This window comes from Phaethon aethereus (genome assembly GCF_964289735.1).
Source record: "Phaethon aethereus genome assembly, chromosome: 2".
NCBI lineage: Eukaryota > Metazoa > Chordata > Aves > Phaethontiformes > Phaethontidae > Phaethon > Phaethon aethereus.
This window is the reverse complement of record NC_138582.1, coordinates 93,266,281-93,293,474: the sequence shown is the minus strand read 5'-3', so window position 1 is coordinate 93,293,474 and position 27,194 is coordinate 93,266,281. Positions and strand designations below refer to the sequence as shown.

Genomic DNA, 27,194 nt, shown 5'->3' with positions numbered 1-27,194 from the left:
GGCAATTGAATACAGCCTTGGTCACATAAGTGGCTCTCGTCTCAAAAGCTAATTCGTATTTGATGCTGTCCTAGTTTTTCTTCTCTCATCCCATAACAGTCCTTTTCAGAGTTGAAGAAATTCCAATTAATGAGCACTGAAACCATTGTGTGAGCAAAAAAAAGTACAATATATAGCATACTGCTATAAAATTACATATAGATATTTACATACCCTTTAATGTCACCTCATGTTCAGTTAAGCTGTCGGGGGGTTTTTTGCAGCTTTTCTCTAATCTTCGTTTGGCCATTTCAAGCATGACTAACATATTTTGAATTATTTTTAAACTTCCAACAACTTCTCTGTAAAAACAGTGTACGTGAAAGTGCAGGTGGCTGAGCTGAGTTGAAAGAATTAATTTGCCGAGGAGACCTAGGACTTTCCGACTTTATTTCTGTGCTTGAGTTTCTTAATAAAGCCACCACGTTATCCTGAACTTAGGCTAACTCCATGGTTACGCTGGTGTCAATTAACCATAATGTCAAAGAGAAGAATTCAACCTGAAGCAGCCAGTACAGGGATTTTTATTTTCCTCTCCTCTCCCCTGTACCAAGCACAGAGAAAGGGGCAGGTTGCTACGTATTCTTGTTACACCTTATCTAAATATATTGATCAGTTCCTCCAGAATCTTATCTGTTTGCTTGGCAATGGCTCTGGTTCATTCACACCGGTATTGCAGGGGAGCGGAACGGATGCGGCCGCGTGAAAGGTACCATTGGGCTGGTTCAAGCTGGATGACACTGTGCCTGGCTTCTCCTTTGTTTCTCCTGGCTGGCTGTTTGACATCCGCCAGCCTCTCTGTTCATTAAGTCAGCGTGATGAATAGAAGGCAGCGCGTGTAATACGGGGAGTTAGGGCCACCTGGTCGATAAATATAATAAACATCCACGGCTGCGTCTCTTTCAGCACCGCGTGAGTCAGTGAAGTGCAAACTGGAAAATGTATGATGGTGAATGGAAATCTCAGATCGATGTGAAGATACTAGCAGTTTCCAGAGTCACACTTGCTTCTCTTGCCCCCAGCCTTTTCAAGCCCAGTAAAAGAACATTTTCAAACGTGAGGTTCCTCTGGTAAGAGAGATTACATTCATGTTGTATTATTTTTCATGCAGAAGACATCTGGTTCTGCTAGTTTTCACACTGGGATAACTTTATTGGAGTGGATCCTGCACTGCCCCAAGGGTAGGTGTACCCAGCCATGCAGGATCAGGCTGGTGCCTACAGTCGGCACAGAGGTTTCTGTGCCATCCACGCACCACGTGTGCGGCACAGGCGATGCGCTGGGGAAGGCAGGAGAAGGGGTCTCCTGTGCCATCTTCATGCAGAGTGGGGGAGGAAGTTCAGCCCCTGAGAGCCCCATCACCAGCTGAGTTTAAACACCAGCTTTGCACTTAACACCCCAAGCCTGTGCCTTTGCCTAAGCTGAGCTCTACCAGTCCCGACTTCAGCGGCGTTACCTTGGGCAGGGACGTGGCGTGGCCTTGAGTCAGAACCAGGGACGCACCATTTTTGCACATGACTTGATAATATGAACTCGTGGATGCAACCCTGGGCTCAACGCTGATCAGTGAAGGCAATGCTTACGGCGTACGGGAACAGCCTTGCGTTGGCCAGCGAGTGTAATGTCTTCCGCAGACTTTACATCATGAAGCGGTTAACGAATTCTTTTGTACTGAAGGGCTGGATTCAATAAAAAGTTTCTGGGGCAAGTTACCATAGCCTGCCATACTGCAGTGCGTCAGGCAGACCCTTTTTTTTTCCTTTTCATTTATTTTTGCTTCCCCTTTTAATTTTAAATTGAGTGCAGCTGACTGCCTCCAATACTGTTAACAATGGCACTTCTTTCCCTGGGACAATGTAATATTTAAAACAGATAAAAGCCCATGTGGGGCTAATAAAAGTTTGCCCCCATCCTCATTCTTGTAGGGCAAGTTTCCCCATCGTTAACATTTTAAGTAGCAGGCGGCTATGAATATGACTGTAATTGATTTTTACACACTATTACTCATCAGCGGGGTAACTCCAAACAGGCATCACTGGAGGGATGTGCTGAATCTAAAAGAAACTTGCGTGGCCCAGCAGCAGGGGAGCAATGTGGAGCTGCATGACCTGCAGCCTTAGTGGGGACTGAGGAGTCAATGGGCAATAACTGTGGGGACCAGAGAGCTGGGCATGGCAGCTCAGCTTGCCCTGATCCCACAAAACTAGGAAAATGGGAAGGATCCATAAATGACATTCAGCCTTTTTCCCCAGCAAGACTCCCTTGCACTCCTTCTGGTGGCTGATGGGGAGAAGGAGCAAGTCAGAGGGTTCCTGTTCCAAATTTTCCATCTGAATTGCTTGTGCATCTTGGGTTGGGGGTCTAAATGAAATCCTCTGAGCATTGTGTCCATATCAAGGAGAAGGCATATGACTTGCATGCCTTCTTGGGTGGAGAGTATTCATTGAATCCTTACAAACAACATTATGATTTCATGGGCACTATAAAAGCATTAGGTTTTATAAATGCACTTTGAGGTGACTTCTCTCCTGAGCAGTTTCTGCACAGTATATATGTGCTTTTATACAATTCAGTCTGAATTCTCCTTCAGTCAGCAAACCGACTAGTTTTAAAATAGTGTGTGCGTGGTAGGGGCATGTGTTTTGACTATCCTCCATGCAGAGGTCAATCCAGGAGGTCCATGACTGGTGTCTTCCTTTGCTTTCAGCAGTCTTTAGATTAGTCTCCGTGTTGCTTTGTGTATCCATGCATCTCTGTGAGGGGGATATTTTTTTCCCCCCCAAAAAAATGGTTTGGAAGCCTCTATTACTGATACGATGGGAAGGTATCTCCGTTCCTTTCCTCTCAGTCTCCCTGTTGCTAGACAGCTCTTGGTTCCCCTGCCAGCCACCAGTGGCTGTAGCTACCAGGCCTGTCCAGCTGCACGGGCTGAGCCCCTGCCCTTCCCACCAAGAACTCACATCCGTAACAGGACCAAAGAGTCATGACAGTACGGACTGTTTTTATTTACAAATCTAGAAATACCATTGCTCCCCACTGGTGTTTACCAACTATACATTCCAGCTGAAGCACAAATGAGTCATTTTTACATTGCTCATAGAAAATAAAAAAAGGTTTAAACACCCACAAAATTTGCTTACTCTTCAGGTGTAGCCCCCGGAAGGGTGCGGACAGCTTCCGCCGCATTCTGGTTGGAAATACCACTCACATGACAATTGGAAAGTTGAACAGTCCCTACCAGTGATAGGCGATGTGCAAAAAATAAGGAAAAGGCCATGAGGTCAAATCCTGGGGACAGTTTTAAAGAAAGGCTGTAATGCAAAAAGCGTGCTTGACTTCGGTAAGGCCTTTTCATGACACGTAGCCCGGCGATTCTACATGGTGTTTGTAGAATTAAGCTGGTCTTTATCCACGGAAATGCGAAGGTAGCTCTTGCGATGCGCTAGTGGCTATCTGCAAACTGATACAGCTGCTCGTTTTGTTCAGAACAACACGCACAAAAGTATCCCAGAGGTGAATCTCAAAATACCCACATTGCTCTAGCGTGCCGCTCCCTCTCTTTCCATTAATGCAAAATGACTCACAGGCTTGAAAAGAAAAACATTGATCAAAAGGCCGAAGAGTGATTTACTGGTGCGGGATGGGATGAGATGTTGTTTTAGCGCAACAAACAGTAACTGCGTTTAGAGGCGAGTATTGCCAAGGGAGCCCAAGGCGGTGCTTGCTTACTAAATTGGGTAAAATGCAGGGATTTCACCAAATGCAAATGACAATGAACAATATGTATGACTCAATATATCCGCTATGCTTTCAATGTGCAGTCAGAGGGTGGTATAGCTGACCTTTTAAAGTGATGCTTTTCAAACCACATTGTTATGATTATCAAAGTGTTCATTTTAGAATACAATATTTGGACCCACTCCCGTTAATATTCCCATGTATCGTTTGAAGGCTGTTTTCCCTGCTGTTTATAAGAAAGCACTTCCAGGCAGCCCCTAGAGTGTCATACTTCTATTTCTACGTCTAACCAGGGAACGAAATTTGCCATCAGTTCTCCGCGGATTGATGCACACCTCTGGGATACTTCGAGTCACGTATGGAATTAGCTAAAGTAAGTGTCATGGTGATTTTGTGAGTCCTTCCTGTGTGCCAGAAATAGCCTCTGAGAACAATATGTGGCGAGAAATATTCTCTGCTCTTTAGCCTCAGTTTCCTTCTATCTAAAAGCCGTCAGTGGCATCACTGGCAGTGCAGAGCAGAACCCAGCACGGCCGCGGAGTGACTCCAAAACTGCAGTGTTGTAAGAGAACCAAAAAAATCTGGCATCAAATTGATAAATTTAAGTGTAGGGGGAAAAAAAAAAATCATCACAGCACAGTGTCTCTAACATGGTCAGCCCAAGGCCAGCAAGCAGACTGGAATGAGGCCCCCACAAGTCCGAAGAGAGGCAGTTTTGCTGGGATGCATTTCCTCCCTGTCCTCCATCAGCCAAGCCAAAAAACTTAACAGGAAAAAAAATAAAAAGGAAGCCGTACAGAGCAATTTGGCTGCACAACGGTACTCATTACAAATAAATAGCCTGGGCCCCGCTCCTCCATGGTGTGGGCACTCAACACGGCGCTCAGGGGCCAGGCGAGACGCTGCCGCTGTGGCCAGTGGTGGCCACCACCCTGGTCCCCGCAGCACTGCTTGTCCCCGAGCAGTCACCCCTCTGGCCTGCGAGGGGTCTGGCATGGGCTGGGTTGACCACAGTTAAAGCACAGCTTTCCTGAAGCGTGAGCTGCGCCGTCAGATACCCGATCGGGTGAAGAGTTAAGTACTAAAAAAATAACAAAATCTTTTATCGGGTTGAGGATGCCTTATTTTGATTGTGGAGGTCAGACACAGACGTGGGAATTCCCCCAAGCTGGTTTATTTGCAGATTTGTTCAGACAGTTTCTTTTTTTTTTTTTTTTTGACAAATCAGCCTTTTTTTATAATAATCTCATCTTGAAACTTGAGAGGAAGGGAATGTATGGGTGAGCAGCTAATATCAGTGAGTTCTGGAAACTCCCTTTTTATGATCTCTCTCATTTAGCAGCTGTACTGTTTTGATGCTTTCATTGCATTAAAAAGTTATTTGACAATACTGCCAATAAAGTAACTTCATCTGTTCCAGTAAAACTGGCTTCAGCTCACAGTAAGTTTGAGAAAAGCACTACTAAATAATATTAATATACAGACAACAGGGCTTTGATCTAATATATCATAAAGAAGAAAAACATCAGAGGTGTTAGGATCAGAGAAGACAAAGCTATTTTCCTTTTTCTTTACTGATTATATTCCTGGTTTAAATATTATTTTAAGAATGTATAGGTAGCATCTAGTGACTGGTAGATGTAAACATTGGTTTTAAATTAATTTTAAAATATCTCTTTATTCAAAGCAATATATTTACTGATTTAAATCATACCCATCTGGACATGTTTATCAAAATCAATCCTTGTCTACTATAAGCCATTTGCTGCCATTGCCACCCACTGGCCAGGAACAAATAACCATCCTGTTACTGACCCAGTTCAACAAATATCCTGATTAAGCAGACACATCTTGCTACACATCTGATTGCTTCCTATACAGCATCTTTCTTTTAATACAAAGTCTGGCCAGCTTTGTACAAAATTTATTTACTGATATTATCTTAAAAACAAAAGTCATAGTCCTGGAGGGGCAGGGGGAAGGGAACATGTTTTGCAGACCATGAACTCTGATCTGGTAGTTTCATCCTTCTGTTGTCTCTTTAAATGTCCTATTTAAAAACCAAAGGATCTCGTCCTTTTATGTTTCTGTAATACAAGACACAGTTCTGGCAATACTTACTTAAATAATGAAACTGAATTACAGGCTGTAGGGAGCCATTTTTCTCACATAGGGGTCAGCGTAGATGGTAATGCTTTGGATTGAGGATGAAATTACTACAGGACCGTAATAACTAACCTTATTAATCTCTCCTCATTTTCTTAAGATTATCACAAAAAGAAATATTACAGCAATCGCAGCTTAACATTGGAACCCTTCTTTACTTTAATCACAGTCCTTTATGTACTGTGTTTTTGTGTGTTACTCTGTACTAATCATACAAACAATTAATTTTATTAATCATATCTCTTGTTGTTGCTGCTTTACCGCTTTCCTACACAAATGATTTTAGGGCCCAGTATTTGGGCCTTTGAAACAAATTTGAAAAACTGATATAAAAATGATTCTTCTTAGGGGAGCTGCTTTTCACTGAGATACCCATAAACAAAAGGTGAACCATGCCCTTGCATTTCTCTTTCCTGTGCCTGTCGGTGCCTTACCAGGTGCGTAACACAAATGCTGAGATAGCCTTCTTTACAAATGGTTAATCAAAGAAAGGCAATAACGTTTTGTTCTCTGCATCATTAGTAAGGGGGAAGGAGGAGAAGGACTTAAAACAACTGCATCTTTTGTTTTGAAGTTCTTTGGAACAATTCTGCCAGGCAGCGCGTTTTCCCTCTGTTTCATTTGTCTTTGTTATTTTCCTGTCTAATTAAAATTCCGCTATGCTGTCATGAAATTGTTGTCCGTTTAAGGTCACAAACAGCTTCTGTCCTAATGAAATATGAATTGCATTAGTTAATTGAATTGTACATTCATTGTGTGTTGTGAATGGTCTGAGCACACTTATATTCTTAATATATACCGAGCATTTTATCAGTCTAGGGAACATGTAGACATAGAAGATGCTGCTCTAATTCTTGGCTTCACAATAGGGAGATTTAGTTGGCAATAGAAGGGGCTAAGAAGTATTTGTGAAAGACAAGAACTGTAAGATCTCACACAGGCATCTTCTAGCTGGGATGAGATCGGCTGTTTGGTGGTGTGGGGTCAGGTCACAGTTCCGAGCGGAAAGCTCAAATGAACCTGTATTACGCACAGTGTCTCTGTGATGTCTGTAAAGATAGGAAGAATCAGGGAAGAGAAACGAAACTTCTATGGCCGCCTGCAGCAGCAGGCTTTTTGGGTTAAGTGAACCTCGTAACCGAAACCCTCAGGGCATGGTCCAGACCATTCTTTTCCAGGTCTCTGGGCAGGTATTACCCTCATACCCCTGGTAACACAACACGCTTAGCTCTGGGGTCCTCTTCACATATGGGAGGTTTTTCCGTGAACTGTGGGAAAGTTCAGTGTAGCACGTCAAGGACCTGACCAAAGTCAAATGAAAACCGGGTAACTCTTTCTGCTGACATCAAGGCTGTGGATGAAGCAGGTGCTTAAGGAAAGTGCAGGCTCCAGCACTCGGCCTTTACGACGTCCAAGATGGATATATTGCTCTGTAACCACTCAATGGTGGACTTACTCTACTAATGAACCAGATAATTTTAGAGGATGGTCATTAGCTGGGAAAACAGTAATGGAATATTAAATTTAATTTCTTTACATGGGTCTTGATTTTTCACTTAGTTGTTCAAACCATTCAGCATTATACATATATGCACACATATTGTATATATACACACATATATAATATAATACACATATGTATATAAATATATATCTCCAATGTTTAGCCTTTAGATTTATTTACAGAGAAAAGTATGTTTGGATTCTGCATAATACTTAGGTAAGATAATAGATCCGAATATAGTACCTTCCAGTTACTCTTTAACTTGACAGGTGTGGAGAGATATCTTTTGTTCTGTCAAATAGTGCCTCCCTTAGCTTGAAACAATATTTCATTCAATAGGAGGCCGAAAGAAAAGATAAGCAACGTTCAGGTTGAAGAGCAAGTTGAGAAATTTCTTCTTGTTTTCATTTTCCACTCAAAACCTGAGAAGATATGCAAATGCAAATGGCAGTCTTTCTTTTACTGCAGCAAACGAATGCAGGAATATAAACCCACTTAAGATAAACACAGATAAAATTGACTTGCCGTGGTACGCGATTCCCAAAGGGAGATACCATGACCCTTGCTACAGGAGTAACAGAGAGAAGATCCTTGATCTGAGCGGGCAAGGACGACCTCTTTGTGGGGGACTTCCCAGCTCTGTGCACACGCAGAGACAGTGGTAACTTCCCGCTGCAGGAGATCCTCCACAGCTGCTGTAGCACCCACCTTCCAGGAACACTCCTCCGCAGGCCCCAGGCAAGCACCTCGTTACCACCATCCACAGGTGACGCACGGCGGTGCAGAGGTGAAATGAGGCATTCTCACCCGGGTGTGTGGGCAAGGACTTTCCCTATACACTCAGCAGCGGGGGCGAGAGGTTCCCCCAGAGGGCAGCTTGGGGACAGCCACATTAGACTGCTGCTTCTCTGAATCACCTTCTGGAAGAGCGTCTCTCTCCATCATTGTATTCACCGAATGTAAAGGGACCTGCCTCTGGGTGTAGTTGTTGCATTGCAGAAGTGCTTCAAACAGATGGGTTTCCTGCACTCCCCAGTCCCTCCAAGACAGTCATACCCGCTAGATCTTCTGACTAAGGAAGTTCCCACCTAGTGCCCGTATCACCCAGTCATCTCCTCTCTCTCTTGCTTTGAATTTTCTGTATTTACCACAGTGCCGGCAGCTCTAGCTGAGCTGCTGTTGGATTCCCTGCCCGCATGAAAGGGTTTGGGAGGTGAGTAAGAAGGGGTGGGCGCCTGTGGTGGTTTGGTGAGGTGCATCCTGAGAGAGTCACGGCAGTGGGCCAATGACTGAGAGCGAAAGTGGTGGGACGGGTCGCGAAGGGTGATTGACAGTGGTTAGTTAGTGGTCTGAAAAGACGTGAGTGAAAGTACTCGGGTAGGGGGGAGGGGAGTTTGGGAAGCACGGCTGACCGTGAGAAAGACACCGCTACATTACCCGTGGCACACTACAGGTGTGTATGCTGGATTCTCTTCCGTGAATGCAATTTGATGTCATTAAAAATGACACGTACTCCCATCTAAAAATATATAATACAGTGATGTATAATTAAGAAGGGGAGGAAATGAGAGAGATTCAAGGAAGGATGAAAAATAAAAATAAACTGAGGAGTCCTCTAGAGAGAGTAGAGAAGAAGCAAAGACCGATACAGCCTTCCAGACTTCAGCGTGGCTTTGTTGTCTTCTGCAGCACGATCACACTCAGGGAGACAGTCTGGGGCCCTGCTCCTATGGGTGGCCCTCCATGAGGACACCTGCACTCAGGCTGCCTCTCTGCCGCTGGGTCCAGCCACGGGGTCTGGTTGCCCATCTGAGGCTTGGTGGAGCCTTATCTGCCCCGTGGCCATCAGCTGTAGCTCTTGTGGCCTCTCTCTGCCAGCGGCCGCCCCAGCCCAGCACGGTGCAGGGACGCCTCTCCAGGTGGCCAGGGATGGTCCTCAGAGCAGCCTGGGAGAGCCTGCTCCCCCGCCGCAGTTAATGCAATTAAAAAAAACACAACTAACTGTCACAGTCGTCTGTAGCTGGGCAAAGGCGTGAAGGCAGCACTACGTGAACACTAGCATTTTATACCCTGGCACAGGTTTAGATTTGGCATCGTTAGCAGGTTGTTTAGCTTTATTTTCAGTTAAATAAGGAACATGGCTATCTTTTTTTTGTTGTTGTTGTTGATACAGCATCCTCCCTTTATGTTGCTGCCATATGTTTAATTACTATTCCTTCCTTTTGGATAAAGCACATGGACAAAAGCGAATTTTTATTCTGTTTACTTTTTAGTTTTCATTACATATTTTATGAAAATGTTCCTTATAAGATTAAAGAACTTTCTCATTTTAAACATCTGTCTTGAACTTCTTTTCTTAACCTTTTATTATGACTAGCATTTAACTTCCAGCATTTTTTTGAATACTAAATAGTCACATTAGTTTTCCAGATAAAAAGACAAATTCTATTTCTTTCTTAAGTTAAAGGTACTCTGTTGCTAATTTTTTAAAATTTCTATACAAATCTTATTTTAGGGATCCATGCGTTTTGTCTCAAAGTCTTTTTTAGTTAGATGAACACTAAAAAGTTTAGAAAAAATCTTTGTAATACACTGAAGGACACAAAACTCCCCAGCTCTTCTTCACCGAAATCATGATCCGTCCAGCACAGACTGTGCCTGTGCTCAGCACCACCTGCTTCAGATGAAGGCAAAGAAGTGCCACGAGAGGCGGATTTAGGATAATCTCTTCTCTCTCTCATCCTTCGCCCTGTCCTGCACAGTTCCCATGAAAACCGCACACTAATCCCAAGAATTCGGAGATTGATTTAATCCTTCAAGTATAAGGCTTCCACCATTACTATTATTATTATTGTTGTTGTTGTTGTTGTTATTGTTACTGTTACAATCATTATTACTACTGCTACTATTATTGCTATTATTTTGGAATAACTGTTAGCAGCTGTTGTTTACTATAGAAATATTTAATTATTCTTTGAATCTTGCTAAACTGTCTTCTGAGCATCCTGTAGCAATAATCTAATTTAAATAATTTAAATAATAAAATGGTCTAATTGTGGATCCTGTGCAAATGTATGTTCTCTTCAGCTGTGAATTTCCTGTCATTCCTCATGTAATTGAAATCCCTCTATTTCTTGTACATTGAGGACCAGGAGTGATGACTCTCAACACCTACATTCTCTGTCCCTGTCACTCATTCTTCAGTGGACAACTTGTTCAGTTGGTTGGTTACTTACTATCATGGCTAATTCCACTGCCCTCCCTATGGAAAAGTTTTTTCCATGCTTGTGGTCTCATTGCTTCACTCTGATCCCTGCCAAATAAATAGTGCAGAAAATTCAAACACAATTTTCATAAAATATTTTCTAAATCCCAACAATTTAAATTAAATTATTATGAATGCAATTATTATTAATGCATAATATTAAAATTTTAGAAATGGGATCAGGAATTTAACTACCCCTGTCCCTATTCCAACTGTAGCTTTGTAACGTATTACTTGGCACACGGCTTTCAAAGCTTGGCACCTCCCTAACTTCAGACAACCAAGGCAGGACGTCCCCACTGTCAAACTCGGTCTGTTCATTTTGATGCCTACTCATGTGTTTAGGAATCTAACTTGAAAGCTTTTTTTTTTTTAAGATTTAGGGAAATGGGATACATGCTAGTGAGACTGAGAAAGAACTCCCTTGGGCAATACAGTACTGACAGTTGCTTGCCCAACCAAAAGCCCACCATTTTATTAAAACCTAAGTAAGTAGATAAAAAGATAGTAACTCTTATTTTGAGTAGGGAACTGGTTAAAATATCTTACCTCCTGTGAAGGATCCTTTATTCTTTCAAAGCTTCTGCTTCTTTACTTTCAGATGTTCTGAAATCCCACAAATGTCTGTGAGAAATTGAGGAAGCTCAGAAGCTGAAAGGCCATCTGGGAGGGGAAGGGTGGCTCCTAGGCAAGCCTGGCCAATGCTGTAAGAAACCAGCCTCGTGATGGAAGGGAAGCCCAGCTACAGAGTGGAGGCTCAGATCACCCTTCTCTGGCAGAAAATGCAATTCTTTGCATTTGAAGATGGCTTTTGCCACCAGTCAGAATGAGACCAGCATGACAAATGCCCCCAGTTGTCCCCAGGAATGCAGTTGTGAGGAACATGAAGCCAGCAAGCTTCTTAATTTCAGCCAAAACAATGGATATCATGAGACACTGGATGAGCTTTTCTTAGCAGGGAGTAAGAGGAGAGACTGTCTCGGAACTAACATCATTTGGCTAGATAGAAAACTCTGGGTCCAAGACAAGGCTAACAGCTTTGACTCAGTTGTTCCCAGTTTCATATGCAAGCCTGATGAGGCAGTGAGACCTATGCCAGTTCTGAGTGTGGCCAGAAAAGACTGTGCAAGAAGACGTTTTAGTTAGATAGAGAGTGAGGCAACCTTCTGGGGAAAGGACAGCCTAGAAAACAGAGAGGATCAGAACAGAAGTAGATCTTGCAAATAAGCCAGAAGTTATGAGAATCTGGGGAACGTATTAGTCCGATATATCTATTAAAGACATCTGTCTATATGGCAGCATCTTGTGAATTCAGAGAACATGATGCCAATTACAACCATCGGAGAGTCGTAATTTTGGTAAATGCATAAAAGGGAATTCAGTAAAACTGGGAAGGTATCAGAAAAAGGAGTTGAATAAGTGTGAGTATTTTGACAAATGTAACAAGCTTAAAAGCAAAAAAAAAAATCAAAGTATTTTGCCATGGAGGATGATTTCAGTAATAACGGGCAGTAAGGGCAATGTCATGGCACAGCATCATTATCTACCTACCAAATATTCAAGAAAGAAAGACTGGGCCACAGAGGCAGAGGAGATACCGCTATATAGAAGGATAACATGAACATTATTTAGCTGAACTTTAAGTGGGAAGGACTATGCAATTGAATCTCTGAAGACAAATAAATAAATGCTAAGCTAGAAATTCCAAAGCATTTTAACAACTTGTGGAAAGTAAAGACATTAGCAGGTCTTTGTTGCTAATATCTAGCTTAAGAGAAGGAAATTGAGTGTGCAATGTTGAACTCCAACTGCTAACAAAATTGTGGTAATAGGGACTTTGGCTACTCCCCTATTCTTGGCCAAATGGATCAGGAGGCACGCAAATTACAAGAGAGATTTCTTGACACCTGACACAACAACATCTTGGAAAAGTGACACACAAAAGGAAGAAACTAGTCTTAACTCGGGTGTTAATCACAAACTGATCGTAGCTGACTCACCAAGTCTTAACATCTAGGTGGACCACAAGGCAAATTCAGTATAGCAGCTCCTATGTTCATGGATCATACCTTTCATCTCTTCGAGGTGATGCTATTTTGTTTTCTTTGAAAACTGTGACATAAGTACATATTTTAGTATCTAAGAAATTCAACAAAGAGCAACTTCATCTTTCTCCTCCTAAATCTATCCTTACAAATTGGCCAGAGGAGAAGTACTAAATACAGCTTTATGAGCTGCTTCTCCTCACGGGAGCCTGAAAGCCTTCAGAGAGCTTCTCATATGGCTCAGCAGCCACCAGCTTCTTGATAAAACACACAGATGTGCTGCGCCTTCCACATACTAGGATTCACTGAGCAGTGCTGAACTACAGCTGTACAGCGCCCAGGTATTCCTGCTTTCCAAGCACAGTTTTACGTTGGCTTCACAGCAAACCAGACGCAGCCAGTGTTTTTACCAAACCTTGTTTCAAACACTCCTACCCAAGCCTGCTTGCTTCTAGAGGAACACCACCTCAACTTAGGTTTATTCGAGCCACAAAACGGCTGTTGGAGTTTCACTGAGTACTAGGCAGGGCTAGTCTTCACTGCAAGCTACCACTGTGTCACAACACAACCTTGAAGAGTCCCCTTGGCACAATGCCCATGGTGACTTGCCAATTACATCCACCTAGGCTGCACTCAGCATTGTGGCAGCCAGCTGCAGTCAAAACCTTCTGGGACCACAGCTCAAGCACGATTAGCTGGCACGATGACAATCATGTATTTGTCTCCGCTAACTTCAACTCTATAGACAGGAATAGCAATATACTGGCACGGAAAGGCACAACTTGTGTACACACAAATGCTTTGCGGAAACTGTGCAAGGTAGTACTGGATGCGTGAAAATGGATAGTGAAAACGGAGATGATGAATGAAAGGTTACACAGCCATAGAAAGAAAGAATCACACAAGGAACAGCTGAAGAAACACACATGAGGAGGAAAGCGAGCACATGAAAAAAGCATGCAAAAAAACCAAAGAATGAAAGGGGTGCAAGTTAAGAGATACAATTTCGGAGTAGACAAAGATGACAAAATTAGACTAAAACCAATGTACAGGGTCAGGCAGGCATGACAAGAGACTCACTAACCCTCCCGTGGTTCTTAGATACATGGGAGGGCCATTTGGATGGGACAGAAAATGTTAGGCAAAAAGGATGCCAAGGAACAATGTGTTGTTTCCAATCAAAAGCCGTCTGTAACCTATGCTGAAAATGTCTTTTCTCTGCACTCCAAGCATATTAACAGTTTAATATATGATAGTATCACTGGTGACACTGAAAACATCGGGCTTTAATGAATCAATAGATTTGTTTCATCTTTAACTAATTTGAACCTTTAATCCTCTTGCTTGTGCAAAGTTTTCTCCCTTCAGGTCAAAGTATTAAATAGGCTCAAGAAGTAAATAAGGAAATAAATACCAGAAACCCCGTGGGGAACATTTAAATTAAAGTTTTCTAATAGTCAAATCAACTTAATGCCGTGATCACAGGCTCAGTGCAGCTTCTTCCCCTCCCCCCTACCAACTCTATGGCTAAAGCTGTGGGAATAAGTAGCCAGAAAAAGGAAAGGGGCTTTGGTTTTCTTTTAGTTTCTTCATGCTTGTGTTGCTCTAGCTTGTTTTTTTGTTGTTGTTTTAACTGCTCTCATTATAGACATACAGGAATTTTGAAAACACAAATTTGTAAACCCAAACACAGCCCAAAACATTGGCCTGCAAATTTTCCCCCATGTTTCATGCCTGGTTTGCACTCCACTGTACACCCATGTCGGTTATGCATCTGACTTTTTTTATGGATATAAATTATATTGGTGCAAACCCTTATGTAGACAAAATCTTGCTCATATAACTCTCTTCCACCAGCAGAACATATTTCAGTTAATGAGTCAGAATACACTTTGATATCAGTATAAATGGTTCCTCCTGTGGGGAGGATTGCTTCTTTACTGTTAAAGTGCAGATAAGTTCTGAACTTTTCTCTTTCCTTACTTGGGCTTGAATCAATCAAAAGCATATCTAGTATTTCTCATCCAGAAATAATACAGCTTCTTTTCATCACCTTTTTGACGGCCAATCCTTTTCTGTGTTCTTGCTTCTCTTGTACGGTCATCAGAAAAAGGTATATCTAAAATCCTCTTGAAAGCAGAAGTTCTGTTTCAAGTGACAGCAATGACAGGATCAAACACCTCCAATCTTAAAAGAAAAAGAAAGAAAACTGACTCAAAAGTTTGAAGCTAACAAATAGTTTGTAACTGGTCGAGACACTTGTATTTAGTATTGAGGAAGCAATGACTTTCTGGCCTCCAGTGGAGCATCTCCTAGACAGACGGACAGGCACACAACAAAACAAAGTCTTAATGCTGTGAGCTTCTTCAGAACGCTACAATAACATTCTGGCAGACTGGGCTCCCTTGGCTCCTGTACTCACTGCAATTTGAACATCTCTTTCAGTTTAGCGTGATGCTTGGCAAGTTTCCCAACCTTACATTATCTGGGAAAGGAAGACAAGAGAAGCTGGTACGTTCAGGGAGCCTTTGAAGAAGCTTCTTCACAGTTTGCTCATAGCAAAACAGTTGGCTGCATGTAGGAGAAGTGTCAGGACTACAGCTTAGACTGCTAGCTTGAAAAGGGTTTAACTGAATTGCATCCAGGCACCAAGATGCTTAGATACCACAGCAATGTGTGTGGTATAAGAACATAGATAGAAGAAGATTAGATAGTAAATCAGACAGAATTTTGCATGTGATTTCCTGGGTTTGTCTAAACTTACAGCAGCAACAGTTAATTATAGGAGGTTCTGAAGGCGGCTCCTGGGTGGGTTATGTCACTTACACATTAGATTCCAGCCATAAATTGCCAGCTGAGACTTACCCTGTGGAGGAGGCCCCTACTGATGGAAAACTGATGGAAACCCTCCTTGTGCCTTCCCACTCAGGGGTAGAAGCAGCAGATACTGGTGATGGAAGATCTGGGGGAGAAGAAGAGGGTTGATAGCAATGGCAGGACTCCAATGAAAAGAGCATCAAGATGGGCACAGGTCATCACCCAAAGAGAGACAGACGCAGGAGGTGGTTGCATACAGGAGTTATTTGTGGTCATCCTCTAGATGATTGCTGTGCCTACTTCCAGATCTAGTCCCTCTCCTTCTACCACACGTGAATCCCTTAGCTCTTGTAATCGCTTCCTCTGGCTCTTAAGCAAGGGCAGCTCTTCAATTGCAGATTAATGCTTTAATGAAATTCTTGAGGCTACTTTGACGTGACTAGGCAAGAGAGACTGGCCTTTCAGCTGATGCCAGAGTCACTCGCACATTGCTGTACGGGGAAGGCAGTGCTGTAAGGCTCTGTGTGCAGCAGGATCCATCATTTTTCCTCCGGTAGTGCCTCAGGGCACATCTACACAACACAGCACAGCGCTGCACAGGGATCCTTGAGCTGCCTCTAAACAGTGGTTGCGCTAGTTTCACAGCAGGAATCGTTAGCCCTCTTGGAGTACTGGTCTAATATACCTATAGTGCTTACACCCCTATACCTGCCCCTGAGTTGTCTTGTTCAGTGCAAGGTCAGTGCTTTTGTCCTCTCCATGGAACTGCACTCTGCCATGTAGACCCATCTGTGCTTAGAAGTATTAAAAAAAAGTAAATGGCTAGGTTTAGGGCCTTATATTAATTTTGATCTGCAATTTCCAGTCAGTGGGGTCTTATTTATTTTAGAAAATGGGAGAGCTTTCAAGCACTAATTTCATAGGTAATGCATTTATTTTTTCTTGGCTCATATTCCCGATTTTGTTTTTTATTCTTTCCTTTGAGTATCTAAATTTCTGCATGAAATTTCTACTCACTTGGAAACACTCAACACTTGAAGTAATTGCCAGTCTTTCCTGCTTAAGTTAATGGCCTTCTCCTTCCTCGTGCTGTTAGTTCAAGGTCACAATGATAGATTTAAATCCTTCATGAATTTTCATCTGACTTGCTGTCCACAGAAATTGTTCATTAAAAGATCCAATTTCCATTGGCATTCTCCCTTTCAAAGGATGTCAACAGGAAATATAAATGCTCAGCCCTTTGTGAATGATCTGCAAGGACATGCAGGCTTATGAAAAAAAAAGCAGCAGTTAACCAAATCCTTTAGTTTCTGTTTTGAATGACTGGCCATAGGAATGCAGGCTAAGCTGTATTTCAGCTGTTCCCAAGGATGTGGATGTGTAACTTGTTGATAGTGGTAGGTACTTCAGGCTCCAGTGACAGCTATGTGACCACTCTGATGATCATTGTCCTGTAGCAGAACCAGCTCCTGCCTCCTCTCAGAAACACCAGGCATGGAAGAAAACAAAGAGGGTTTTGTTGTTTCAAAGGACTGGCACTCGTACCTCCTGCTCTTTAGCGAAAAAGAGAGATCCGAGGTCACCTCAGCTCTCACTCTACACTCCCAGCAACCATTAGGTTGTAAGGGACTGCATGACTTGCTCCAGCAATTGATGTGAATGTCTGATAGATGAGAGAGCTGAGCCTTCTGCCTTACAGGACCTGTAGAGGATCTGATTGATAGGAGCAATCCTATCTGATTGATAGGAGCAAAACTCAATACTTACAACACCAGCTTACTTCATTGGGAACTACACATCACCACCAAAAAGGAAAAATGAGCCCACCACAGCCTTAAGGTTTGAGCGTTATGTTTTTAAAATCTTACCGGTGTCCAAGGTATATGTCTTTCACAGTAAAAATTACTTGGAGTGTACTGTGAATGCACAGACACAGATTAGTGCTGAACATCTGGTTAAAATAAATTACAGTCTTATTTTGCAAATAAAAGTTCCTAGGGTCTACATGACAAAGTCTGGCCAGCATAACTATCTCATGGGGAAAAAATCACATCCCTAGCCTAAAAAGATAACTATTTTGGCATGATTCCCTTCCCCACTATGTAGACTTACGTAGATGTACACCAAATAGAGGAGTCCTTTTGCCAGTATAACTCACATTGTTTGGGAGGTGCTTCAACCATGCTGGCAGACTCCTTCAACTGGTATAACCCATGTCTCCATCGAGGGATTTGTCCAGAACACTGACACCAGCAAAGCCCCTGAAGTACAGAATAACCCTTTTTCTCCTGCTACTAGTCTCTAACATTTTTTCAGTTTTAAAGACTCCTGCTAAAAAGAAACACAGAGAATTTGTGCCCTTTCTTGTATCAGCAAAATTTAAGTTCTTTTTACAGAGGAATTAAAGTATACATATGGGTAGGAGGTGTGTCGCTTTCAAAGATCCCAGTGGAACTTGCTTTTGGATGGGAGTAGGATCCTACTTCTCCTGTAGGATGTCTGTTGTTTGTTTTGGTTGTTGGTTTTGGAGGTAGAGGGGCAGAGGTAGTTTGCATTTTATTAAGTCTTCATATTTTGGTTTTGCATGGTGGCATTTGAATAAATCTAATGGCCATAGTTAATGGATTACAACTGTGTATGCAAATTAATTTAAGAGCTGTTTTGAATAACAAAGCAAAGTCCTTCATTCTGTTTGCGAATTGTATTCTTACACTCCGACTCTTCCTTGTTTTTTCGTATGGTCCCTGTTAGCTTTTACCTGATAAAACTTGCAAAAGACTTTCTGGGTGAGCCATAAAGTTCAAGATTTACCAGCCAGCCCTAACCTATGACCCTCCCACAGGGCAAGGCAACTCATAAAGCTATCTTGGCTTGAGAGTAGGATTCAGCTCATGGTGGCCACAGGCAGTTTTCACCTGTGCTATTTAGACAGAATCACAGAATCACAGAATCATTAAGGTTGGAAAAGACCTCTAAGATCAAGTCCAACCATCAACCCAACTGACAGTTCATTTTGTCTAAATTCCCACTTGCCTCAGTCTACATAGACTCTCCTCATTTCTTTCCCCACTCCTTCACCCTCCATTTGTCTCCCAAGCCTTGTGCTTTTGCGCACATAGTGAACAGGACAGAAAGGACAAAAAGGAGGAGTGGAGGAGAGGCACCCAGACCAAAACCAATCTCTTCTGAGCAGATGCAGACCAGGAACTTCCTCTTATTTTAAGTTCCCATTATCACTTAGCTGTGAAATGATGAACAAGCCACCGAGAGGCCTCCACTCTTGTGTGCACCATGTTGGAAGGGGGGGCCTTGCAGCTCACTCCAGCAGGCTGCCGGACAGCCAGGACATGTCTGCCTCCCCTAACGCTAACGCTGACACACAGCGTACCCGGTGGGGTACAGCACCCAAGGGCTGACTTAGGAAGTGGCAAGAGAAAGCAGTGACCAAAAAATGCTGCCTCTTCTCTGCCTCAAATAAGGCTTTTGCAGGTGAGCAGAAATGGTTTGGGCTGCTAATGAGGGGTAGGCTGCCAAAGAAAACACATGCACAAATTCATATTTTCCAGGTGGCTGCTGGTAGAAGTGTAACTGTCCGTTGAAGTCTACAGCATAAGAGGTTTTTGTGCTTATTCATTAAATTGCAGATTTATCGTGAGGTTACTTCAATATCAGGTTAGCTGTGTTGTCTCATTCCCCCTGTAAATCAGTTGATTGTCACAAGATTTAGGGAAAAAACCAAGAGCCTGCTTCAGGTCATGCGAGGAGCGGGTGGCACTTCTTCAGAAGGTGCCGGTGGCTCTGCATGACCTGTTGCCGCGGGAGCACCAAGGAGCACTGAGGCTGCTGCTCCAGCTCTGCGTCACTCTTGCTCAAGGCCGAGTGGGAGTCAGTCAAGCCAAAGGGACTCGGGTCAACAAAGGGTTGTTGAGACAACAAACACGGGATGGAGTGTTTCCCTGAGGGATGTTAAAACAAGAAGCAGAAAAATGCATGACTGGTCCCTCGTGGTTCAGCCAATGGGGCAACTGGCTCAGACTGGTTTGATTTCACCCGCCTCGTTCACGTGCGCACTCTGCCTTTTCTGGCCAAGGCCACCCCGAGCCAGGCTCTCCTCATGAGACTGACGGCCTTGCTGCCTTGCCTTCCCCTCTCCACCTCCGCTAATGCCCATGCCTCGAGCCCGGCACGGCTGGATGTCCCCGTTAAATAAAACCCTCCATGGTCTTAATGACAAATGCTGTGCCACAGCCCTTCGAGCATTTCTACAAGCAGCTACTTTCGGTTCCCATTTTTCAGGCAGTTACGTGATTTAACTCTTTTGCAGCGGCCTGAGAGCACCACGGGCAGCTGGAGCAGGCAGGGAACGTAACGGGGGATGTCTTCACATTTCCCTCTACTACCACCGTACCCGCTGCAGCCAAATCTTCAGCTTTGGGCTTTTAAATTAGGTAGGCTATTTCCAGTGTAAGGGCACTCATATTGAAAGTAATTTACGAGCAAGACGGAGAATTCAGACACGTTTTTGAGAAAAACAGGCCTGCATTGTCATTCAGACCCATTTTGTCATTATTTTCATTTTAAAGTCATTCTGAAGATTTGACATGGGTCCGAATGCACGTAGTTTCTTTTCAGAGGATGCAGGTGCAAGAGCTATGTTACAGGATGAGATGAGTCCCCCCCCAGAAACTCTGTGACACTTGTTCTCTCCTCCGAAGTGATCCACAAATCCATAAATGAATGTTTGCAAAGTTCACTGTTGTACGTGAATGTAAACTCTCTGGAATGGGTTTGATAAATTTGAGAGAAAGAGAAGAAGGTGACCTAAAACTGAACGGTTCTCGGTGCAACTGAGATTAATGAAAATATGTGCAGGGACACATTTGTTTTCTAGGTACGAGTTACACACAACTCTACCTAAGTAGGGTACTTTCGGAAAATAAAACTAAGACTGCTAAATATTGATGCAAACAAATAGCGAATTAGTTGAATAGGATTATCAACCCACAAAAGATCAGAAAAGAAAACTGTGAAGGATCGAGTCGAGCAGCTTTGACCATGTTGTTTGAACGTCGAGGATTTTGTCCGAAGGCCTTCTTGCCTTCTTTCTCTCATTAATGCTAATACTGCTCCCTTAGAAGTGGCACCCGTTAAATACTACCAGCTAGCTGCTGTAGTGACATTACAGCTGTTACACTGATGCCAGAAATACCTCATTTTAGTGTGGGCCTTTCCAGGAATAAGAAAACAAGGCAGCCTCCACTAGGTCTGGGCTTCTGCATATTGCAGAGCCACGTCTAACTGAATTAAGTAGAGACGCCAAGACTAAATTACTGAAACATTTCTCATGCTGACTTGGTTTAACAAGAATGCAGCCTAGTCTGAACATGGCATGGGTTTCCATGCAAGCTGAATGATCAACACCTTACAAATTCAGTGTTTAAAGAGATGGTTTGGTCACTCCTCAAAGCCTGGATTTGTCCTTCATCTCGCAGAGGTCCGGAGGAAATCTGCCTGCCAGCTGGGTCACTCTCTGGGAGCGTGGACAGGAGGAATAGTCATCCCTGTTATTATAACTACTCACATTTATATATTTCTAAGCATATGCATCAGTTTTCATGAACAGACCTAAGCCAGATTAGTCCCTGCTCCTTAGATGTCTCCAGCCGAGTGCCATGTTTAGTCAGCCTTATGCAAATAATATTTCCATTCACACAGACTTCATTGAGAGCCTGGCAAGACTAGGACCTGCAAGATACGCCCCCAAGATCACAGGCTCACTGATGCAAGAATTTATACAAATAGATAGCAGGGACAAGGAACAAAGAAGTTAGGCACGGCCACTGTGATGAGAAGCAGTTTTGTCCGAAGTCAGAAACCTCAGATATCACTGGAGAAACAAAAGGGTTATGCAGCCAGCAACTCACACATCAGCTGCAGACCTAAGACTATGTTGGGCATTGTGGAAACAGAGAATTCAGAATACACCCAAAGGTGAGGGGGAAAAAAAAGTCTGGACGGGGATTTGATCGGGGTGCATGTGCCAAAGCCACTCCCCAGGCAGGTTCCCTTGTGTGGTGACACCTTCTTTTCGTTCCCATTATAATTTGGTAACGTGCACCTGACTGGACTGCCAGCGTGTCGGCACTCCCAGGTGTAAAAAGATATCGGCCTCTCTAAAGATACCGACCTCGTGAAACACCACGCCTCGGCACAACACAGTCAAGGTCTGAGCTGTCCTTATTTGCATGTACTCACAACTTAGGCTCGCATAAAAGACCCATAAACTCTTTGGGAAAAGAACAGCTACAGATTTCTCTGTTTTTTGTGTTCCAAGAACTTTTCTCGTTAGCTTCAAGATGACATTTTAATGAGGTTTCACTGCATAGAAAACATGGGACGACTTAACCAGCTCTCTCTGCTCCCTCCCTCCCCACACTCTTTCTGAAACGAGTTACCATTCGGGAACGAAAGCTTTTATGAGAAATGATGTTGTTCGTATGGAGGCAGGGGCAAGGGAAAAGTCATTCAACTGCTAAACCTTGGCACCAGAGCTTATGCCGTTCCCTCTCCTGCCCCATCCTGGCTGGCAAAGCTGCCTGGTTCAGACCTGTGCAGGTTTCTTCAAAAGCCGGGAGCTAGTGTGTGTTTGTTTGTTTGTTTGTTTTGGAGTCACGGAGAGGGCAGCGTAAAATAGCCGCAAGGCAATTCCCGTTCAGTAAAATGGAAGTCTCACCAGCTCTTCATTCAATACAATGTGGCTCAAGAGGATATCCTGTCAACCCAATGATAACGAGGGAAATAAAGTCACTTCCTCACCAGCTGTTTGATTCAGGTAGAAAAAGGAAGCCTTTGCTTCCTCGTGTTTGCTCTCCCCACCTCCCCCTCAGTTAGAGAAGTGCCAGGCTGAAACTGCCTTCTCCCTCCGTGTTTCCAGCAAGGAGCCGTCAGATCCGTAATGCTTCGCTGGGCTCGGCCCGTGGGACGTCTGCACTCCTCTGCGGCTGAGAAGCTATGCCTTGCCTCTCACGCAGGGGTGAAGGCTGACTTGCGAAAGGACCGAGACTGAACAAACTCGGCTCAATGCGCAAGCAAAGAATGCCGCTGTAATTAACGATGACATTTGTTTCTTGGATCAGAGCTGCCGAATCCGGGCCAGCGGAAGAGAGGGGTAGTGCGATCTGGATGCTTTGTTTTGAGACTGCCCTGACTCGGTGCACTCTTACGCTTTCTAATCCTCCGAGGGTGACAAACTCCACTTTGGCCCTGGGCTCCCTGCAAATCCCGGGAACTCCGGCCAGGAACGTGCTATGTCCTCCCTGCATGTAGTTCAACAGGCAAGAGGGCAGCGAGGACTGCCCTCGGGGCAATCCTCCTGGCCTGCCAGTCAAGCCCAGGTAGGTGAGGCAGGCATCTCGGGTGCTTGGGTGCTAAGAGGAGCTTAGGCAGAGCATCTTTCCCTTCCCCGCTGCCACCTTTCTTGCTTCACAGAAACAGCCGACGTAAAGTTGCGTAGTAAACCAGCAATGGAATGATTTGACTTAATAAAAGCTTCTTAAGAAATTACTTTTTAAAAACTTACAGAGCTGAATGAAGAGTTCTTTTCCATATAATTTTTAACTGCCCTGATATAATTTTACATCCAGGATATAACTTTCCATTAAATTTTGAATAGGTACGTCTTAAAAGCAAGGCCTGCAACTATTTTCTTTCCAATTGTGTAAGACTTCCAGAAAGGTTGACCAAGCCAGAACTTGCCTCAGTCTGTTTGCCAAGGAGACCCTTGCTTTCATTATAAAGAGTACTTTTCAGAGGACATCAAGTGTTTCAAGCAATGTTCCTAATCTTATTTGTTTTAGCAGAGATTCTCTTATTTTAAACAGACCGGTTTAGGCGACAAAAATCCAGTGACAAATACATGGGTTTACAGAAGGAGACAAACCTTATGAAACAGTTGAGATTCTGCTTAGGGTTCTCTTTGTGCTAAAATAGTTTTCAGCAATGGGTCATACTTCCCCCCCCCCCTTGTTTTAGTACATAAAATGGACATGTGTTTATTTAAAACAGGTTTGAAACTTAAACAAATAGTGACAGGCTGTTCAAACAAGCTTCGGAAATAGGCCTAATCAGGATGTTTGAGAAGGGGAGGGGGAATGATCATAAAGAGCTACTTGTAATATATAGTGCAGACACCATTAGGTTGGGTTCATGTTATTGTTGTAATAATCCCGGACAAAAAAGTACTGCATGCTGCACATTTTTTGTTAACATTTCTCTTTTGAGCCATAGGTTATGCCGTACTTTTGCCTTGTCTTCAAGTTTCACTGTAACCCTCCCTCCGTCCATCTTCATACCCAATACCAGGAGCTCTACCAAATTAGACCAAATTAGAAGTGGTCTCCCAGATAAATTGGGAGGAATGTCCCTAACCTGGGATAGAAGGGAGGCACAAAACATGGTCATTTTTATACGATACTGTGTATACATCAGCTGTCACGAATGTATAGAATGTATATGAGACCTTCCCCACAGAAAGAAACCATGGAAATCTTAACGTTAAAATGTTTTCACATGTCTTGCATTTCCATGGTTTTGTTTTTTTCATTTCCTCTCTTTTCCACCCATAGTAATATCACCAAGTGTTGAACTTTACCCTTGTATTTTTATAAGGCCTGATCTTGAACTCCCTATACAGACAAAGCTCCCATGGAAGTCAGTGAGTCTGCCTGGGCGACAATAGGATTTAGCCCAGTCTGTAACGTTTTAGAATATTGTGTTACTTCATAGCCTTAAGGAGAAATAAAAGCAGCTTTCCAAAGAGCTGCATAGCAAACTGAGTGTGCTTTTTCAGCTCTGCAGCAGCACAGCAGAGTATTAAGGCCAGAGTTTGCAAATGTCTATTTCAAAAACCAGGCAGCTAAGCAAAAGTCGCCAAATTTTCTCCAGAATGAAGAGTTTGCATTAAAGCATTTCCCCCAAAGGTTAAGCTGCTTTCACTTAAGAATATACCTTTGGAAACCCAAGTTTGAAAATTATTGCCTGGAGGAACAAGCATTGAGAAATAGCAGGAGGCAGATGTATTTTCAGGTCAATCTGTTGCCCAAAGCCTATAGCTATTCTATTACCGACTCTTACCTACTGACATCCACCCTTACCTACAATATGCACCAATATTACTTAAGGTCATAATGTATTTTGGAAGTAAATACCTATTATTTATTTGAGTCTCACTCAGTGTCTACTGAACAGGAGTCAAAATGGCAAAATATTAAAAAACCTTAAACGCCCTCTCGTGGTAAAACCACAAACGCTCTTATTCTGACAATAACGAGAGATGGCTAATGATGGAGGTCAATTTAACTACATAATTTATGGAAAATTAACTTGGCTGGAAGGTTTATATTAGTAATAGAGACCTTTCTCTCCTTAATTCCTGCTGTAAATCATAATATATATGCATTTATAGAAGGCAGATTACCTCCTGGCATAGTAACATTACAGAACAGCTAAAGTCACTGTAACAAAAATAGACAATGTTAACTTCTACCAAAAATGGGAGCTTATTACTTATTCTGTGCCAGCGTGATTGCTTCACGACCACTGAGCTTGAAGAAGTTGCCCTCCCTCTCTCAAAAAGTTACTGCCATTCTGATATTCCGTTATTTCCCTTTCTAGGATGCCTTCGTGGAGTTGTATGGCAACAGTATGAGGCCTTTGTTCGATTTCTCCTGGATCTCTCTGAAGACTATCCTGAGTCTGGTTCTGGTGGGAGCTTGCATCACTCTTGGCGCTTATCTCGGACATAAGTAGAGTCACCCCGTTTATCATGGATTACAAAAGTCTTTCAAAACAACAAAATAATATTTTTTTTTCTGTAGCACAATGATATTTTATGAGCAAAACAACTTCCCAGCTAAAGATTAAATCAGCTATTACTGCCAAAGGAAATATCATTTATTTTTACATTGCAGGAAAATTATTTATTAAAAGATATTTACATTTTAACCTGCTATTTTCAGAAACTCTGCAAGTTGTATCTGTCATCACATCATGTTGTTATTCTTAACTTTAATGAGCCCCGAAGTCTTTTAGGTTCTTTTTTTAATTAATGCAGCTGGCTGGATTATTTTATGTCCGAAGAGCAAATATACTGACAGAGACCTACCTGCTTACACTTACCAGGGCAGTTACTTGAGCTGCTAAAGTCTACGTAATTGTGTTGATTTTCCTTGCATTTTCCGGATAGCTGGGAGGGATCTGAAAGACAAGGTCAGCGTGAACTAAGTTCTCACAGTGTCCTGCTGGCAAGAACTGACGGAGTAAACGATTCAACATGGTACGCACGTGGAGTCAAGACGGCAACTTCTTGAAGGACACCTGGCTATCCCTACAGGAGAACAGTTGGAAATACGATTGCCTATGCCTTGTAAACATGCGTTTTCAAGTTACCAGTTGTGCCATCACGTCATAATCACAATACCCTAATACATGTCAACTGAAATACTTTTTTTTAATAGAAGTGTGAAGTTAAGTCTTTGGGGCTTGCAGGAAATTGCCATTCCAATGATTTTCTCAGCAGTAAAACGTTTTTTTTGCGGCTACTGACACAGAAACATCAGGGGACCTTAAGTGCCTGCTTCGACAGAGCAGAGCTGGAGTCTGAAGACCTGACCTGTGTCCCACTTTAGTGGGCTCATATCTGCAACTAATCCTGTTTACTTACTGAGTTCCTCCAGGGGTTTGAAACCAATTAGATGCGGTCTCTAAATCCCTGAAAGTTGAAAAAGATCTTAATTTTATTTGGCAAGAAGCAGACCTCAGCTGAGTTACAGATTAGCTCTGACTATCCTTGTTTATCAAACTGGACACCAAAATCAAGTTCATTTTCATAACAGGAAAAGAAAATGAGCTTTATCCTCCTGCCCCCTCACCCTCAACGTTATTTCACGCTAATAATTTCCTAAGACTGTCTACAGAAGAAAAGATGATGAAGAAACTCCAAATCCTCTCCTTGGACAGAGACTCTTTGACACCTTGATCACACAGGTGCCTGCTGTCGTTTCAAGTGAAAATAGGGTGGAGGACAAAGGGGGGGGTGAAGTCATCTGCTCATGTAACAAAATGCAACTCAAGTAAAATTAATGCAGAATACTCAGTATACAGTTTTATAAACAGACCTGTGTTCTGAAACCAGGTGTGTCAATGCATTTTAAAGCGAGGCTTTCCGTGCGCTCGGAGGGGGCCAGGAGTCCCGACGAAGCCGCAGAGTCTGAAGCGTGTCCCACAGGCTGCTCCAAGGCATGGAAATGTCCAGCTTCAAATGTTTAAGCGCTCCTATTTTTTCTATGATGCTTTTGAAATCTGGGATTTGTGGGTAAATGGACGTCCAGACATAAAAAGAAAAGGTTGCAAAGCTCCGGATAAAACGTACCACACGATATGTAAGTGCTCTAAGGGTGAAAAAAATACAGTGAATAAACTGTAGATTCAACCTCAAGATTTTAGTCGAATAACTTTGTGGCATTATATGCAAAATATCTCCATTAACTTGGGAATGTAATATGTTCCATGCTAAGGCTGTAGTTGATGTTGTGTCTTCAAAGCTGCTTTTTTGTTTGTTTGT

The 27,194-nt window shown here is 42.9% G+C and overlaps 1 protein-coding gene across 1 annotated transcript in view; it reads left to right on the top strand.

The window, feature by feature from the left end:
- The window catches only part of BCL2 (BCL2 apoptosis regulator), a gene marked incomplete at both ends in the record, with an annotated part of 89,128 nt that extends 63,747 nt beyond the window's left edge, over nucleotides 1-25,381 (top strand). Inside the window, one exon of the mRNA XM_082015442.1 lies at nucleotides 25,247-25,381. Coding sequence (XP_081871568.1) covers nucleotides 25,247-25,381 — 135 coding nt within the window. The remainder of the gene's footprint in view (nucleotides 1-25,246) is intronic.
- Between the last annotated feature and the right edge of the window lie 1,813 nt (nucleotides 25,382-27,194).